The sequence below is a fragment of the Ricinus communis genome, chromosome 7 (assembly GCF_019578655.1).
Source record: "Ricinus communis isolate WT05 ecotype wild-type chromosome 7, ASM1957865v1, whole genome shotgun sequence".
NCBI classification, from domain to species: domain Eukaryota; kingdom Viridiplantae; phylum Streptophyta; class Magnoliopsida; order Malpighiales; family Euphorbiaceae; genus Ricinus; species Ricinus communis.
Window position 1 is genome coordinate 27,011,711 of NC_063262.1, and position 17,704 is coordinate 27,029,414.

General features: G+C 33.3%; 2 protein-coding genes across 3 annotated transcripts; both read left to right on the forward strand.

Annotated features, from left to right (window-relative positions):
• Positions 1-1,489: 1,489 nt before the first annotated feature.
• LOC8276480 (protein NSP-INTERACTING KINASE 3) lies at positions 1,490-7,308 on the forward strand. 2 transcript variants are annotated; one of them, XM_048377038.1, is made up of 11 exons: positions 1,490-2,410; positions 2,797-2,929; positions 3,023-3,094; positions 3,204-3,347; positions 3,473-3,544; positions 3,679-3,738; positions 3,835-3,923; positions 4,027-4,173; positions 4,800-5,141; positions 6,033-6,424; positions 6,668-7,308. In XM_048377038.1, the coding sequence occupies exons 1-11, from the start codon at positions 2,317-2,319 to the stop codon at positions 6,983-6,985; spliced, it is 1,863 nt and encodes a 620-aa protein (XP_048232995.1). In that variant the 5' UTR covers positions 1,490-2,316; the 3' UTR covers positions 6,986-7,308. The 2 variants fall into 2 exon arrangements, with proteins under 2 accessions (XP_048232995.1, XP_048232994.1); XM_048377037.1 differs by having other exon boundaries at positions 1,492-2,410; positions 3,835-3,932.
• A 2,464-nt stretch (positions 7,309-9,772) lies between these two features.
• Positions 9,773-13,385, forward strand: LOC8276481 (protein trichome birefringence-like 2). The gene is made up of 5 exons (XM_002525355.4): positions 9,773-10,839; positions 11,413-11,605; positions 11,702-11,892; positions 12,070-12,228; positions 12,759-13,385. Exons 1-5 carry the CDS (start codon positions 9,980-9,982, stop codon positions 13,099-13,101), a joined length of 1,746 nt encoding a protein of 581 aa, XP_002525401.1. The 5' UTR covers positions 9,773-9,979; the 3' UTR covers positions 13,102-13,385.
• The last annotated feature ends 4,319 nt before the right edge of the window (positions 13,386-17,704 follow it).

Consider the following 17,704-nt stretch of genomic DNA (forward strand, 5'->3'; position numbering starts at 1 on the left):
AATGTGTGTGTCTCCTGCTTGCTGCTGCTGGTGCATCTTAGCAAAACTAAACACTTAACATCATTCGTGCTTTAACTACCTAACCTAATCACCACACTAACACAAGTATTATCTAACCTTCGACCTCCCTAAGTATTTATATGTTCTTAACTTTATTCTCTATTCACATTATCTTTACCCTTTTCGCATATAATTAAATGTCAATGATATTTTGTTTTAAGTATGAAATGGTTTATTTTAATTTTTATCAAGCACTTTTTTTCTTCTTTCGTTTGTAATTAGTAGTCAATGCTTAGTTATTGATTTCTGTTGCTGCTTTAAACTCACTACTCTTTCCTTAGAGCAAAAGCTTTTGCTTTTCCCTTTTCTTTAGCTACCCAAGTGTTAAAAGGCCAAAAAGTTGTAATATCTTTATATTAAACTAATAATTCATGCCAATCAAGAGTTTGGTGAATTAATTGATATTATTTGTAAGAGATTTGGGAGGTTTAAGTTTTATTATTTTAATTATTTTTAATATCGATAATAATTTATTATTTTTATAGTCAAAAATTAAAAAAAAAATGAAACCGTCTCATAAAATTAAAAAAATATAAATTTACTTCTTTTTATAAATTTACGAATTATATTTATATCTCTTCTTTCCAAATATAAAAATCTTATGTTTGTAATGGAAAATGAAATCTTATAATTTTCAATTTTAATTATTTTAAATTTGATTTTTTTCATTTATAATTCAAAAAAAATATAAAATTTACTATCCCTATTTATAATTTATCATTTATTAAACTCTAATGTATAATAAAAAAACTAAATATTCTCGTGTAACACTTGTTTGCTTTTTTTTATTTTTAGAAAAGATAACGGTATTATTCATAATTTTGATAGAAAGAGTGATAAAGCTCAATCCAAGACAAAAAGTAGTCTTAGTCATAGTTGGTATCACTAAAAACTTATTATATTAAGCAACAACAACAATAAAATGTAACTACATCAACCAACTCAAACCACTATCTAAATAATTAAAAAGTAAATAGAATTTCATTTCTATATACAATAATAATAATACAACACATGTATCATTTTAGTACACAAGGAACTTCAGCTATGGAAACTAACTATATATATATATATATATATCCAGCGCATTTTAGCAAAGTGGGCCATAAGGTAGAGAAACTTTTAACAGAATGTGATTATTAAATTACTTTTGCAAATGAATTTGAAGGCAGAAGCCAACAAAAACCATGACAATCCAAGCACGTGACCTGCCAAATACTTACCTGCAATTTTTTAAAGAAACTATATTATTTATTAACAATATTATTTTTTTAAATTTCTTTAGTCTTTTTGTCATTAGACATCCCATCCTGTTGTTCCTCTGATTACTCCCACACATACCTTTAGTCCAATCACTGAATTTTAAAAGAATTACAATATATAAGATTATATTCTTTAGAAAGAAAAAAAAAAACAGCACAAAAACTGAATTATTATTCTCTCCTTTAAGAAAAAAAAGAAAGGGAAAGAACATTTTTTTTCTCTCCTTTTTCTTTTCTTTTTACTGGGTTTGGGTCTGCATCTGTATTCGTGTTTCCTTGGCATTTTGTTTTGGCCTATGCTTATTTCGCTTTTTTCTCTTTTTTCTCTTTCTTAGAGTGTAAATTTGAGTAAGGGTCGTAACTTTATGTGTTAAAAGAGGATAATGGTAGTAGTGGTAGTAGTAGCGGTGGAATCAAAGAAGAAGAGAAGATAGCAGCAAAAGGGTGAGAGTGAGGCTAAAAACCAACAACAAAACCCACTTGGAATTTGTGGGGATCAACCAAAATATTAAGAAATCAAAACCATTCCCAGATCTCTAGGATCTTACTAAATGTCCAGTTTTTGAATGGTTTTTGCTTTTTTCTCAAGAAAGTTGTCTTCTTTTCTTGCTTATGCTTGTCTCAGCTCAATATTTTGATTCTCAGATTCTGTGTGCTCCAGCTGGGTATTATGTGAGATAGTGGATTTTGGTGTCTCATTTGAAGGTTTATATTTTATTACTTCGTTTTTAACAAAAGTTAAAGAGGGCTAGAAGGGTACACTGGTGGTCGTGTTCTTGCTATGGAAATGGTGGGTTCTTGCATTATGTGGTTCTGATTCTAAAGGAAGTTTTTTTTTTTTTTTTATTTGGATAAGGCAATTTAAATAAAAGTTCATGTCATCGAGAATATGGATTGTGGGACTGCTGGATATGGTGGTTTTGATCAGAGGATAGTTGTTGTTGCCATTCAAAGAGAGTAAAGTCGGTGAACTGAAAGTAGAAGAGTACGGAAAATGAGTTTTTGGCTGTGGAGAGTGGGGCTTTTGGTGTTGACATTAGTGGAGATTTCTTCTGCTACTCTCTCGCCAACTGGTATTAACTATGAAGGTTAGTTTATTTTGTTCAAGATCTTTGCTTTCCTGTCCCCATCTCTCTCATATTGTTTTCTGTTCAATATAAGATAACTTCATTTGTTAATTGGTTCTGCAACTAGAATATTTAATTGTAATGTATTTCACATCTGAATTCAGTTATCTTGTAGTACTAAATGCTTTTGATGGCCTACAGGGTAATCTGAACTACCCTCATAAAAACCGCGGTTGTACTTTATAACTATATTTTATCTACAAGGATATATCAGAAATTTAGCCCCAAGATCTTCATTTGAGCTTATTTTGCTGCATCCTTTTCCTTTTTCTCCCCTTTCGCAAGAGGATACTCAAACTACGGAGATGTTCACGGTATTGATACTTCTTATTTTGATTGTTGAGCAGTGGTAGCTTTGGCTAATATAAAGTCTGCTTTACATGACCCATATAATGTTCTGGAAAGTTGGGATGCTAATTCTGTTGATCCCTGTAGCTGGAGGATGGTTACATGCTCTCCAGATGGATATGTTACTGCTTTGTAAGTTGCTTTAGTCTCTTTTATGTTTTTTGTCTATGAATTTCTGTATCCCCCTTCTTTTATCAGAAAATAAAAATTAGTTTTTCTAAACAGGGGACTTCCCAGTCAGAGCTTGTCTGGGACCTTATCTTCTGGGATTGGGAACCTTACTAACTTGCAGTCAGTGTAAGTTTGCCTCTGATTTTTCTGAGAAATGAATGCTTGATAAGTTTTCTTTTGGCAATTGATTTACTACCTAAATGAGATTAGCTTTAATAGCGGCATATATGTGCAGGTTGCTGCAGAATAATGCTATTTCAGGCCCTATACCTTTTGCAATTGGGAGGTTAGAGAAGCTTCAGACACTTGATCTCTCCAACAATTCATTCAGTGGAGACATACCTGCTTCTTTGGGGGACCTTAAGAACCTGAATTACTTGTGAGTTTCAGAAATTGCACTCTCCTAGTGAATTTGCTTCCTAGCAAACACTACCTTCTTGGCTTACCTATGGTTAGGACTCATTCAAATTCTTACACTTCCCATGTTGTTGATGAGCAATTCAGGCGGCTAAATAATAACAGCCTCACTGGATCCTGCCCTGAGTCTCTGTCCAACATTGAAGGCCTTACGCTTGTGTATGTCCTCGACCCAATGCACCTTACAGTTTTGCATTTGCTGCAATTATGTTAACATTTCTGTCATAATAGCACTGCTGTTATTTTTATGAGTATATATTTGCTAAAGTTGTTAAAGTAATTCTTACTTTCAGGGACCTTTCATTTAATAATCTGAGTGGTTCTTTGCCTAAAATATCAGCAAGGACGTTCAAGTGAGCAATTAGTTTTCTTGTTCTAATGCTTAACACATTTCTCATTTCCAATTTATTGCTAACTCACATTCACTGTGCTCTTCTCTCCGTATTCAGAGTTGTAGGGAATCCCTTAATATGTGGACCAAAAGCCAATAACAACTGTTCTGCTGTCTTGCCAGAGCCTCTATCTCTTCCACCAGATGGTCTGAAAGGTTCCTGCCATTTAATCACAGTCAGGTCTTTTTTTCTTTCTTTTCTTCACAACCATATCTGATGTGTCTTTGTGACTGCTCTTTGGTTTCTTAGGTCAGTCAGACTCTGGACACAGTGGCCATCGCATAGCTATTGCTTTTGGTGCCAGCTTTGGTGCTGCCTTTTCCGTAATAATTATGATTGGGCTGCTTGTTTGGTGGCGATATAGACGCAATCAGCAGATTTTCTTTGATGTTAATGGTTAGTTTTCATATGTTGCCTTTCATCATCTTGTATTGTGTCCTGTACTTTACAGCTTTCTTATGGTTGTGCTCTTTATTCAAGCTAAAGATGCTGACATTAGTTTCCTGTTCCACATATATAGTTTATTAGATACAGGAAATTTCTCATAATGATAGTGTCATGCCCTATCCTGTTTTCTGCATGCAAATCTTAAAATGAATCATATTATGAAATCTTGCATTTCTCATAATTTGTAAGCTGTGAAAAGAGACCAGAAGTTTAAGTAGGAATGCTAAGTGGTCTTGCTTCCCAAGTTCTTATGGAAGTAATTGGGTAAAACCATTACCTAGCAAAAGGTTTTGCTGCCCAGATATTCTTCCTGAAGAAGGAAGAAAGATAAGCTGACTGCCTTGCAATGAAGTGATGGAAAATCATTTGTCATCTAGAAAGACTACCTTCAACCCACCAAGTTAGATTAGCCAGCATTGTAGCATTTATAATCATAATATTATTTGCTGCATTTTGAAGTCCTTATGAAATCATTTTAATTATTCCTTGTGCCACACATTCAATTTGCAAATTGTGCTGTGCTTGTTGCTGTCTCTATTATGCCTAGATTCTCAACTACTATGTTGACCTGCCAGAACAATATGACCGAGATGTATGCTTGGGCCATTTGAGAAGGTACACTTTTAAGGAGCTCAGGGCTGCAACTGATCATTTCAATTCAAAAAACATTCTCGGGAGAGGTGGATTTGGAATAGTGTACAGGGGATGCTTGACCGATGGGACTGTGGTAGCTGTTAAAAGGCTGAAGGATTATAATGCTGCTGGCGGTGAAATCCAATTCCAGACAGAAGTAGAGACAATAAGTTTAGCTGTTCACAAAAATCTGCTCAGGCTCTCTGGGTTCTGCACCACTGAGAATGAAAGGCTGCTTGTTTATCCTTATATGCCAAATGGAAGTGTAGCATCCCGATTAAGAGGTCAGCAATCATTTTGTATTTAATTCAATCTAACTTCTAACCCCTTCATCCAAGTCTTGTGGGGACTGTTTTCTACTGCCACATTATTACCTGAAATATAATGCTCCCAACACTGAACATTCGCCCACTTAAGCAGTGAAAATACTGCAGGACCACCATAAAATGCATGATACCATAGTTTACGACTGGCAGGACCAGCAAAACCAGCACAAGCAAATGTGTGGGTCACTGCCACAAGTCGTGCTCATCTTCTGGTCCCTAATCTCCAATTGTTAGCCTCAATAATCATAGTCAACATGCCATAGAGAATGATTTTCTGACTGAACCACATCTCACTCCTCGACATTGCACATCCTCTCCCCAACCCCAACAGAGCATGTCAGTTTGCATGGTGAGATTCAAATTTAATTTCGTCCAATATTGCTCCATTTCAACTCCATGCTTCCATACAGCCTTTCCCTGGTAGTAACATGAGGCCTGTGAGGCCACTTTAGGAGTGGGCATTAGGATTAAAGTTTCAGTCTCACCGATGTTAAAGTTCCCCTTCCCCCATTGATCAATAAAAGTACAACTTTTCAAAAGCTTCCCTCTTAAACGAATTTGTCAAGAGTCTGACTTGTAATTCTTACTTCTATTCATTACCTAATAAAGAGTTTAAGCTAATTGTTTCTAAGAGTACTGGATTTTGCTACCAACTGATACTTGGCACATTATCTCACACAATTGCTTTAGCAAATCGGCATCACGAGCTACAGTACTTCTATTGCTTGGAAGTACATCATCAATCTACATATCCTGTTTTACTTTCAGCCCTTAATAGGAATTTTTTTTTTTCATTGCGACCTACCATCTACCTGCCACTAATTTCATCTGCTGTGGTTCTATTAACAGATCACATTCATGGCCGGCCAGCATTGGACTGGGCAAGGCGAAAGAAGATAGCTTTAGGTACAGCTAGGGGTTTACTTTATTTGCATGAGCAGTGTGACCCAAAGATTATCCATCGTGATGTCAAAGCAGCCAACATTTTGTTGGATGAAGACTTTGAGGCAGTTGTTGGTGATTTTGGGTTGGCAAAGCTTTTGGATCACAGAGATTCACATGTGACCACAGCAGTGCGTGGCACCGTTGGCCACATTGCTCCAGAGTACTTGTCCACTGGTCAGTCTTCAGAAAAGACGGATGTGTTTGGGTTTGGGATATTGCTTCTTGAGCTCATCACAGGTCAGAAAGCCTTGGATTTTGGAAGGGCAGCTAACCAGAAAGGGGTCATGCTTGATTGGGTACCCTCTCTCTCTCTCTCTCTCTCTCTCTCTCAATAAATAATAGATGAATGTGTTCAACAACTTCAAAAAATACACTATCAACTTGACTTGTGGATGGGGGAGGGAATTCAAAAATTGTGAAATTATCAGTCATTATTATTACTGCTTGGGGTGAGCTGATAAAATATATATTGTAAAAGATTCTTCCTCATTTTGATGATTAAATTTTCTCTTATGATTGTTTGTAAATATCATTTCCAGGTGAAGAAACTCCATCAAGAAGGAAAACTGAATCTCCTAGTGGATAAGGATCTTAAGGGAAATTTTGACAGAGTGGAATTGGAAGAAATGGTTCAAGTTGCTCTCTTATGTACTCAGTTCAATCCTTCACACCGACCAAAGATGTCTGAAGTATTGAAGATGTTAGAAGGTGACGGTTTAGCTGAAAAATGGGAAGCTTCACAAAAGATTGAGACACCAAGGTTCAGATCATGCGAAAGCCATCCTCAAAGATATTCAGATTTTATAGAAGAATCTTCACTTGTGGTGGAAGCAATGGAGCTTTCTGGCCCTCGGTGACACAACCTTTTACAAACTTACTCATACAGCTCCAAAGCAAAGCTATGCCACTGATGTTGGAATGTCGATAGATTTTGAATGCATTTGTATTCATCTGTAAAAAAGGGGAAATTAAAAAAGAAGAAGAAAAGAACAAAAAGAGAGAGAAAGTCATGTATAAGCACGCATCTTGTTCTTAATTTGTTGGAAAAATCAGTCGAGTTGATTGCTCTCACAAATTTTGACAATGTTTTAGAATATGATAGAGAGTTGTATGTATTTTACTGTATCTCTTCTTCTGTCAGCTTGTCTTGATGGCAAAGACATTGCAACTCTTCCATTGATGGGTCGTGATCATAGCTTTACATATTAAAACAAGCATTGGAGCTGCCTCATTGGTGAATGCTATGTAAAACTCACTTGTATCCTAAGTGGTCCCTTATGGTGGTTGGTGTGGTGCAACAGTGATGGAAGCTGGTTCTGTGGTGGCAATAGTAAATGCTAGCTGTGCCGATGTATGTGCTGATGGTAATGGCAGTTATAACCGTTAAAAAAAAGGGGGAAAAAGAAAAAGGCCAAGGGACCAATTCTGCCTCTGAAGTTTAGGGCTAGGGCTAAATTAGCCCCTGACCCCTTTCCTTAAATTGCAGTCAATTGAACCTCTTAGCCTTAATTATGATTAATCTGGCAATTGACTTCAATTGCTGTCACTTGACTTTCTCTTATATTTTCTATATAAATTTTATTCAGGGGGTAACTATCAAACTATTATTATGAAGGTCCAAGTGGTAGACATAAATACGTGACTTCTTTTAAATTTATAAAATTATATTATTTATTATTGACCAAATAACATGGTAAATATTGTTTTCAGAAAAAAAACATGGTAAATATTATCATAGCTCTTATAATTAACCAAATCTTTATAAGAATCTATATTTTAAAATTAATATTTTATTTTAAAATTAATTTTCATTTGATAATTATGTATTTAATAATTGTCTTATAAATATATTTAAGAGGTTGGAGACTTGAGAAAAATTTCCTTAAGATTTTAATTAAAAACTCATGAAAGTAAAAAAGAAAGTATAAAATTTAATGTTATCTTAATAAAGAATTGTATTTTAAGCTATTATAGAGTTTGAACTATTTTTTTTATCATTTATATATAGTATAGATTTGACGCTTGAAATTAAATCTTTATTAGTTTGAATTACTTTAGTCATTACATGATTCATCATTGCTAATTATTCAAAGTATTTCAATTGGAATCATTTTAGATTTGGATTATTTTGATTTTTAAATTATTTAAAAATAATTTTTTTTAATATCAATTTAGATTTGTATAAACCACGCCGGATTTCTAAATTTAAAAGATTATCATTTATAAAAAGAAAAGAGGGAATTGTTTTCATTAACTTGATGATTAAGATGGTCAACTAAATTCAGTTAGGATGATATTCATTCAACTTATTCAAATTATAGATTTGGTGATCATCACCAAATTTAATGAATATCATCAAATTTTTGCAGGAATCTCGTAAAAAATATCATAATAATTAGTTTTTGATTTTCATTTACATTGTAAAACTCACTCTAGCTGCCTGCCTGTAAGACGAGAGCAAAGTTCACGTGTTGCGACCACATCGTTGGCCTCTCACATAAAATACAACAGGTGACTGTAAAAGCAATCCTGGCCCTAGATTAAATTACGTGTCGATTGATGAATGGACCAGATTCTCGGTGGAAGCAGTAGTGCTTTCTGTAAGAAATAGATGCACGTGCTCGCGTGCGCTTCCAAGTCCCACCGTTGCGTCAGGCTTTTTTTATCTTCTTGTGTCGGTGCGGACTCGCCACGTGTCGTTCTTGGGTTTGTATGCCGATCTACGGTTGATGTTGGCTGTCCTTTAACGATGGAAGACTTTATCAATTTAATTTTTCATATTTTCTAATTTATAATACTTTTAGGTTTTAATTTTATTATTCTTTGTTTTCAAACATATATTTTCATGTAATGTTTTATAGTATAAATGGATGAAAATATAAAACATATAAAGAAGTGATAGAAAATAGAATATAAAAAGGATAAAAAATAAAAAAGTTGAGAGAAATTATAAATTAAAATAATAACTAAAAATATAAAAAAATATATTAGTAAAATCTAGAAGTGAACGTATATATATTTTATTAAATACGTAAAACTCTCTGCAATTTTGCAACATGGCATTCACCTAAATGACCAAAGTGCATTAGCTCTATTTTAACCAATAAAATCATTGCTACTACTGTTATATTTAGTTAAATTTATAACACAAACTTTTTGAAAATACAAAAAACAAAATTAAAATATAATAAAATTAAAAATATTTTAATATTATATATGTATAAATTATTAATGTAAAATTTATTTAAAAATTTTATTTATTTTATTAAAATTTAATTTAATTATATAATAATTTCACATTAATTTAATTTTAATTAATACAAAATACTAGATTAATTTTATTAGATTTAAAGTGTATAAATTTTACATTAACAAATAAATTTTAAAAACTGTGTATATATTGATAAATCATTTTTTTAAAAGTATATTGATAACAAACTACAATAAATTTAGTTTATTTATTTTTTGAAAAAAATTATTTATTCGCAATACTGATTTTTCTTAGGGAGTAATAATACTGATATTAGTATCTGATTTTCATTACTATCTTTAAGAGAGTAGGGGCTTTGTAGTAATTATACATTACTATTGTCCCTGGCCTGTCCCGTCTCTTGTTTTTCTCTCCCATCATTTTGAAGCGTAACAGTAGAGTAGAAATCTTTTCAGACATTTTCACTACTTTGCTATTATCTCTCTTTACATACTCATCTAAACAAACAAACACAAACACTGATCTCATTCTTTGTAATCTCAGTACATACAAATCTCAAATCTCTTTTAAACAAACTCTTCAGATTTGACAAAAGTGTGATTGATTTATCTACAGGGAATGATTTGCTTGTTAAGTGTAAATGGATTCTAATAAGAAACTTGCATTGCCAGACCAGGTTTTATCACCAAAACGAAAGGTGCTTTCTGGGTTTGTTTTATGGGTCGGTGCTTCTCTTATTATACTATCCGTGCTTTTGCTTAGTAATTCTTTAAAGGGTCGTGTAGTCATAACACCCTTATTTCAAGGGTTCAATAGTGTTAATAGTGTTAATTCTTCTTCTTTAGTTTCTTGGCCTTTTTCATTTCCAAGTTCTTATTTACCATCTTCTGTTGCTAATAATGATACATTAGAAGTGATATTAGAGAAAACCCATTTGGGGAATTCAACTGATGATATTGAAAATGGAAGCATTTCTGTTGATAAAGCAACAGTTCAAGAGAAAACCGAGAACTCAAAAGGTGGAAACTTTTTAGATTCTAGTGGTGGGCATGGAAACGGAAGTGTTATTGAGAATACCAATTTGGGTAATTTTTCTGATATGTTAAAAAATGGAAGCTTGCATGGCGAAGATGAAATTTTTATTGGGAATTTTAGTGTCAGTATCGATGGATATTTGGATGCAAACAGAAGCATTGAGGGGAAATCTCTAGAGAATTTTAATGACGTGAATAATACAGTGCTAGATGATAAGGACAAGGACAATTTGATATATAATGAAGAGCTTGGTAGATTTCGGGGTGGAGAAGAAGAAAACCGAAATGCAAGTTCTGAGACATGTGATATATTTGATGGCCAGTGGGTGAGAGATGATTCAAAACCGTATTATCCTGCAGGTTCATGTCCTCATATTGATAGGGATTTTGAGTGCCACCTCAATGGAAGGCCTGATGATGGATTTGTTAAATGGAAATGGCAGCCAAATAGATGCAGCATCCCAAGGTTTGTACTTCTACCTTAATATTAATCATTTCTATTTGACTAATGCATTTGGACTAATTATCATGATATCATCACGCGCCTAGTTTTATATCTTTCTAAAGTTGTTTAAAACTTGAAAGTCTTACGTGATGGATGATAGCAAAGATCTGGAGTTGGTGGAATATCTTACTAAAACCGTGAACCTATTGTTCATATACATGTCTATTGGGAAGATTTAATGGACCCGATGGATAGCACTCACTTGGTCTTCCAAGCTTCAAAATAAAAGTTCTGTTTTTTTTTCTTTTTTCTTTTTTTATTCTGTTGGGCTATAAATTGGTTTGCTATGAGTGCAAGTATAATGCAATCAAATAGGAAATATACAAATATACTTGCAGACTTCTCTCACTTGATTTAAAAAGATCCAGTTGTCAGTTTAAAGATTGTGGAGTAGGAGCATTGTAGTCAGCTTTTTGAAATTCAGCCTTTTTCTGATGTGTGAAGCTTAACATGGAACATTGATGTTTCTTAACTTCTAGAGAAAATATGATCAAGGTTTTTATTCTGTTCATTCTGACTATGGGTTTCATCCAGTTTGAATGCAACTGATTTTTTGGAGAGGTTAAGAGGACAAACTCTGGTTTTTGTTGGGGATTCATTGAATCGGAACATGTGGGAGTCTCTCGTATGCATCCTTCGCCACAGTATTAGAGATAAAAAAAGAGTCTATGAGATCTCCGGAAGGACGGAATTTAAAAAGAAGGGTTTCTATGCATTTAGATTTGAGGCAAGTTACCAGGTTCCCTTTTATTTTCTCTTCTTCTGAGAAGATGTTTGTTCAATGTGCTTTATTCTAATAGGCCATATTTTGCGGTATTTGCAGGATTATAACTGTAGTGTTGATTTTGTTGGCTCTCCATTTCTTGTTAGAGAATCATCCTTCAGTAGTAAAAATGGAAAACTTGAGACCTTAAGGTTGGATTTGATGGACCTAACAACTAAGATGTACCAAGATGCTGATATCATAGTTTTTAATACAGGTCACTGGTGGACTCATGAGAAAACTTCCAGAGGGTGAGTGCCATTTGTTTTGTTTAATTTAAAGTCTATACCTTAATGTATATGTAAATTAGGTTTCTTGAAGCATATGAATTAGTACTGCAATTATCTTAAAGAAATTATCCTGTCTCATATATTCCCCTTCATAAGTTAACCTCTCTGTTTGTTCTTTTTGCATTTTATGATTTTTAGAGAAGACTATTATCAAGAAGGCGACTATGTACACCCAAGACTAAAGGTCATGGAAGCATACAAGAGAGCACTTCTTACTTGGGCCAGATGGGTTGACAAGAACATAGATGGGAATCGAACACAGATTTTCTTTAGAGGATATTCAGTTACCCATTTCAGGTGCGAGACTGTTTTCACACTCAGCTTTGCTTCCCATTGTGGCTAAAAACCTCGTTTCTTATTTTTGCCTAGGATTCTCATTTTTCATAATTTTCGATTTATCCCTCTACCTTTGCCTTTAGATAAAATACTTGTGTCCTTGGCCTTGTCCTCCTCTGTTCATGAAACAGTTCACCTCCTCCACCAATTAAATTTTTATCTGAAGTGTAGTTGATTGTTGAAATAGTGCCTAGATTCATTATATACGGAATGATCAAAGTAAAAGGTTGCCATTTCACAAGTATTCACCGACCTAACAGAGGTGACTGCAAAATATTATACACTCATAGTTTCAGATGGAAGTGGTTTTCCTAGTTGTGTATGGATATGGAGTTTAGCAGTTTTAGGTTTTTTTGCCAAACTTATTTCTTTCTCAAACCGTTTTGGTAAATCACTCTCTGGTTGTGATTTATTCATGCAATAGTAGGAATCATGCTCATATGTGATTTGCTGCAGCGAAATGGCTTCTAATTGTTTTGATGTGGTTGCAGAGGAGGCCAATGGAACTCGGGAGGGCAGTGTCATAAAGAAACAGAGCCAATATCCAACGCAACACACATAAGGAAGTACCCTTCTAAAATGAGAGTTTTCGAGCATGTACTTAAGGAAATGAAAAGTCCAGTTATATATCTAAACATAAGTAGGCTGACAGATTACAGAAAAGATGGCCACCCTTCTATTTTCAGAATGCAATACAAGACAGCAGAAGAACGAAATGCTGCTGAGCGATCTCAAGATTGCAGTCATTGGTGCTTACCTGGAGTGCCAGATACTTGGAATGAATTATTATATGCTTCCCTCTTGAAGGCTGGGAGGGGATCTTGGAAAATATAAAGTGTAGAAACCGTGTGTATCATAGATGATATTATTCTTTAGGTTCTCTCTCTCTGTGTCTTTTTCCACCTAGCTTCTGCACTATTCAAATTGTTCTAGATTAATGTTATGTTGATAGCATGAGACGGATGAGAAATGTAAACACGGAGTTCTAGCTTTTTCCATTCAGGCATATACAATTGTGTTGGCAAAGCTAGCACATGCAAGTGATAAAACAGGCAATATAGATTCATGTGACCTCATGTACTGTTTACCTATCAAGCAATGAACATATTGTTTATTTAGCTGGAGTGTTTATGAGGACTATAGATTTAGTGATTGCAAATCAATCTCTTTAGCCAAATGATTTATGAGCTATCAGACAGCAGAGATCCTATGCAAAAAAAAAGTTACCAGATTCTAAACAGCTTCTATGCTGTCAACTTGGCATAGAATTGTCTAAAATTCCATTATTAAGCATTGACAGAATTGCAATGTGACAAGTTGAATAATGCACTTTGAATTAAGAGAACAAAGGCCAGATGGATGCTGATGTCAGAAGTGAGATGCGCTTCTGAAGTGATGTAAGGTGAAACAGTGAATCTATTTTGTAGGGTTCTTCTACAGAGAAAGCTAAGCTAAATTTGCCAGCATCTGCTTCTCTAAAAACTGAATTCTTTCTTCAAATTTAAATCATGCTGGGAATATGAGTTAGTTGTTACTACCCTGATGGCTATTGATGACTTCAATATATATTGGACGAATCGTCACACTCCTTACAGAAGCAAGATGATAGAAATTTGTTAAAGTTGTTCAACATTCTGTTCCTACCCCAGTGGTCGTCAATTAATAGAAGAAAAATCACCATTTTCAATCTCTCCTTCCATAACCGGCTCCATGAACTGGAAAAGAGTCGAAAATCTCTTTCCCACTAAACATCAACAGTGCAAGTATTAGCACTTGATACATATATGTATGCTTGATGTACATATAAGCTGATAGTCGTACAAGCATAGTCATACGTCTTGTTTCCCACACACATGGAAACCAAGAAAGAAACAAAGATAGATGATTTAAATTATTCAACTACTAGATTGAAGAAACTGACCAGCTTACAAGAGGACCCAACACAAGATAATATATCTGAGGTTCTGCTACGAAGCAACTTTATATTATTATTATTATTATTATTTATATATATTCTTATGCAAACTACAGCATCAACCGAAGAAAAACAGCAAAACTAATTAATTAAGCCAGTGGAAGACTCATAACCGAGTCTGGTGCCGTTCTGTGACTTGCCGGTCTACCTGCAGGCATTAACCAAAACACTATGCTTTGTCTTCAAACGATGCTTCTCTTTATCAGGGCAGCTTCGATGATTAGCATAGCCAATGGCTATAAGCACAGGCAAACTGTTCGAAATTTTGGAGTGAGAGATCAAAGGGACTTAATCCCTCACTCCAAGCCCCCTATGCTTTTCAAGAGCCATGGATGGCTTGTTGACAAAAGACTAGCATACCTATCAGAAGCAGCTGATAGTTTGGCTCAGAACTATCCAATGGGTTCTTATCAAAGCTAGTGGGGAGTTTACTTCATTGCTATAAGCCTTAAATAGTTGAGATTATGAGAAGTGGTGATATAAAGTAAGAGATTGGTTATAAATCTTTTTATTCATTATTATTCCAAAAAAATCGCCCTACTTTTCCTATCGTAGTTCACCATTAAAAGTTGCTGTGCACTGGAAAGTTTACGTGTAATTTTCTAAATGTCTCCAATTGATGACAATTCTACCCTTCACCAACTTATTTCTTGTATTTATACCTCAACTTTCATTAGTGAATCTTGATTCTCGTTTGGACCTTAGTTAGTAAAAAGAAAAAGAAAAAGAAGTGCCTTCTGAACTAGGGTCCTCAAGATATATCTTGGTTCCAACAAATCCGTGTTACAATCTTAATTAAGGGCTAAGATCAGTGTAAATCATTGTTAATGATGATTCATGATACTTCCCATTATTAAGAATGTTTTCAAAGGCTTTTATTAATTGAGCAAGGACAATAATGTCAGTATTGCAAAAGATACTACTTTTCTTTGGTGTAAGACTTCGGATTATTGGAGTCTTCCTGTTTTCTTTTTTCTTTCTTCTTTTTTTCCATTGCAGCAGTGTATCCACTAACTCATGCTCATCTTAACTTTGTTATCTTTTTCTTCCTCAAATCCTGCTAATTGCCACTATTCCCATATTCTTTTCTAGAGACCAAGCCAGCTGTGCTTATATGAGCCACTGCTAGCTAGTTGACTCACAAATCAAACCAATCAAACTACCCTTCTTTTACACTGAGCAGGTGAGCATGTTAGCCTAAATTATATGATAAGAGTGACACTAAAAGAATCATCTTTTACCTGGGATTTGGTCTCTCATTCTAAGAATACCAGCTAGTATGTTGATGATATCATGACTGATATTCATGGAAGGGCAAATGACACTTTCTCATAGCTTTAGATTCCATATAATCAAGGGATGGATCTATTTAGTGTAAAATTGAACTATTTATCCTGCATCTTAACTGAGAGCAAATTTTATAGTGTGACGCTTCTGCATCTTCTGTGGAATTAGAATTTCTTTGTTGTTAGAAAACAAGTTTCTTATCTTTATAAATTCTTAATGTAAACTTTGATATTAAGATGACTAGTATATGTCGCATAATATAATATGATGCGAAGGTGAGCATGCTCACACTGTTATAGCAATGATGATGCGATTGTAATTAAAACGGTGAAAACTGGAGCAAGTAAAATTGTCCAAGCCTCAAGTTATTTATCTAGACTAATAATGTGGGAGTCAAATGCTACGATTAGATTAAATCTACTAAAAAATATATTTTATTTAAAAAAAATATAAGAATAAAGTGAAATAAAAATAAGAAAATTAAAAAAGATATTTTGATATTATAAAATAAATTGATAAATTAATATGAAATTTATTTAAAAATTTTATATATTTTGTTAGAATTTAATTTAGCTATAATCAATTCCACATAAATTTAAATATATAAAACTTTAAATTAATTTTAATTTCATTCAAAATACATAAATTTTATATTTATATAAATTTTATAAATTTCAACTGAATATAATATAATTCTATAACCAAATTTCATCTCAATTCTTGTCGTGAGTAGCTTGTTCAATTTTAAATAATTTTATTTTGGATTGGTGGATTGCTATCTCGATTTATAATTTTTAAGATAAAATTATAGTAAGATCTTTTGAGTTCATATTTTAATAGGAGTTGATTAATTTTATTAATTATTATCTATTGTCCATCACTGTTTCTTTTACAATCTTAAGGGGATTTCCACACTCTTCCCATTATCGACAAAAAAAATGAATGGTGCTGTCTCTTGTATGGTTACGTGTCCTGAAGTGGAAAAGTGCAACTCATGGGTCCATGGCTGTGAACTTACAATAGGGTGTCCCTTCTCTTCTTTTATTACTTCTTTTTCCCTCTTTTTGTTTCCAAGTGTTATTTTCCTTAAGTATTTTGTACTTAAAATGGGTTTTTATATGTCAAAAGGCAGTGATCTCCCCATCAGAAATGCACCCAATAACATATAACAGTTGGACTACCCACTTAGCACCCTTTTTAAATTTTTTGGCTTTTTTTCTTTAATGCAAGAAAACAAATTAGTACAACTTTAATGTTTGTTTAGAGAATCTCATTAAAATCTATGTGATAATTGATGTTGTTTGTATATAAGATGTGTCCTTTGGATGATAATAATGTATAGCTTAATATTTGGAGGGAATCAATCAACTCCTTTGGGTAAGTTGAGGAAAGAGGTTGGGATAATAGAGAAATCCACAATTACCTCAAATGAGATGTCTATAGAGACCACTATAATATAGATTTAGATTAATTTGGTTAATGAGCTTAATTAATTAGTTTTGGAGAAAGACATATTAGTAATACCAATTGTTCAATATTAGAAGAATCATACTCATAGTCCTTGTAGTTGCCATTAACGTAATCATCATTATCATCCTCCACCATTTTCGGTTGCTCAAAACAAAAAAAAAATTCTGATAATTAAGTGCTGCTTTGGATTGGGTATCAAGTGTGAATCAAAGTAACCACAGGCCTTTAGTATGGTTGCCAGATATTTAGTACGGGGAGATTGAGATTTCAAGTTCAGAGATCTCTATTTTTCAAAGGGTTATTATTCAAAGGGTTATTATTTAATGTCACGTGATACTAATGTTATAAAATATTTATTTTTAATAAAATTAAAATTACTACTTTTTTAAAAAAAATTATATAATTGATAAAATAAAATATAAATATCATTGAATTTTATATTTATATTGCATGTAATAAATAAAAAAAATAATTTATTATCCTATGAGTTTTTCATCCAACAGTTATGATTAAATATAATAAATTTAATGGTTTCAAATATACATGACACTGGTATCATATGATATCTAATCAATTACTTTTTCAAAATATATTTTATAAAAAAAAATTTCAATTCTCGCAAACATGCTAACTACATCTCTAACCTAACAACTAACTTTCTAACTATATCTATGGTTAAAAAAAAGTGTGAATCAAAGTGTTTGG

What these genes read in the sequence shown, in the direction of transcription:
- LOC8276480 (XM_048377037.1), top strand. Translation starts at nt 2,317, where the DNA reads ATGAGTTTTTGGCTGTGGAGAGTGGGGCTTTTGGTGTTGACATTAGTG. An exon ending in CTTACTAACTTGCAGTCAGT is followed by an intron (nt 3,095 to 3,203) that starts GTAAGTTTGCCT and finishes ATATATGTGCAG; the next exon opens with GTTGCTGCAGAATAATGCTA. An exon ending in CTTAAGAACCTGAATTACTT is followed by an intron (nt 3,348 to 3,472) that starts GTGAGTTTCAGA and finishes TGAGCAATTCAG; the next exon opens with GCGGCTAAATAATAACAGCC.
- LOC8276481 (XM_002525355.4), top strand. Translation starts at nt 9,980, where the DNA reads ATGGATTCTAATAAGAAACTTGCATTGCCAGACCAGGTTTTATCACCA. An exon ending in AATAGATGCAGCATCCCAAG is followed by an intron (nt 10,840 to 11,412) that starts GTTTGTACTTCT and finishes GGTTTCATCCAG; the next exon opens with TTTGAATGCAACTGATTTTT. An exon ending in CATGAGAAAACTTCCAGAGG is followed by an intron (nt 11,893 to 12,069) that starts GTGAGTGCCATT and finishes TATGATTTTTAG; the next exon opens with AGAAGACTATTATCAAGAAG.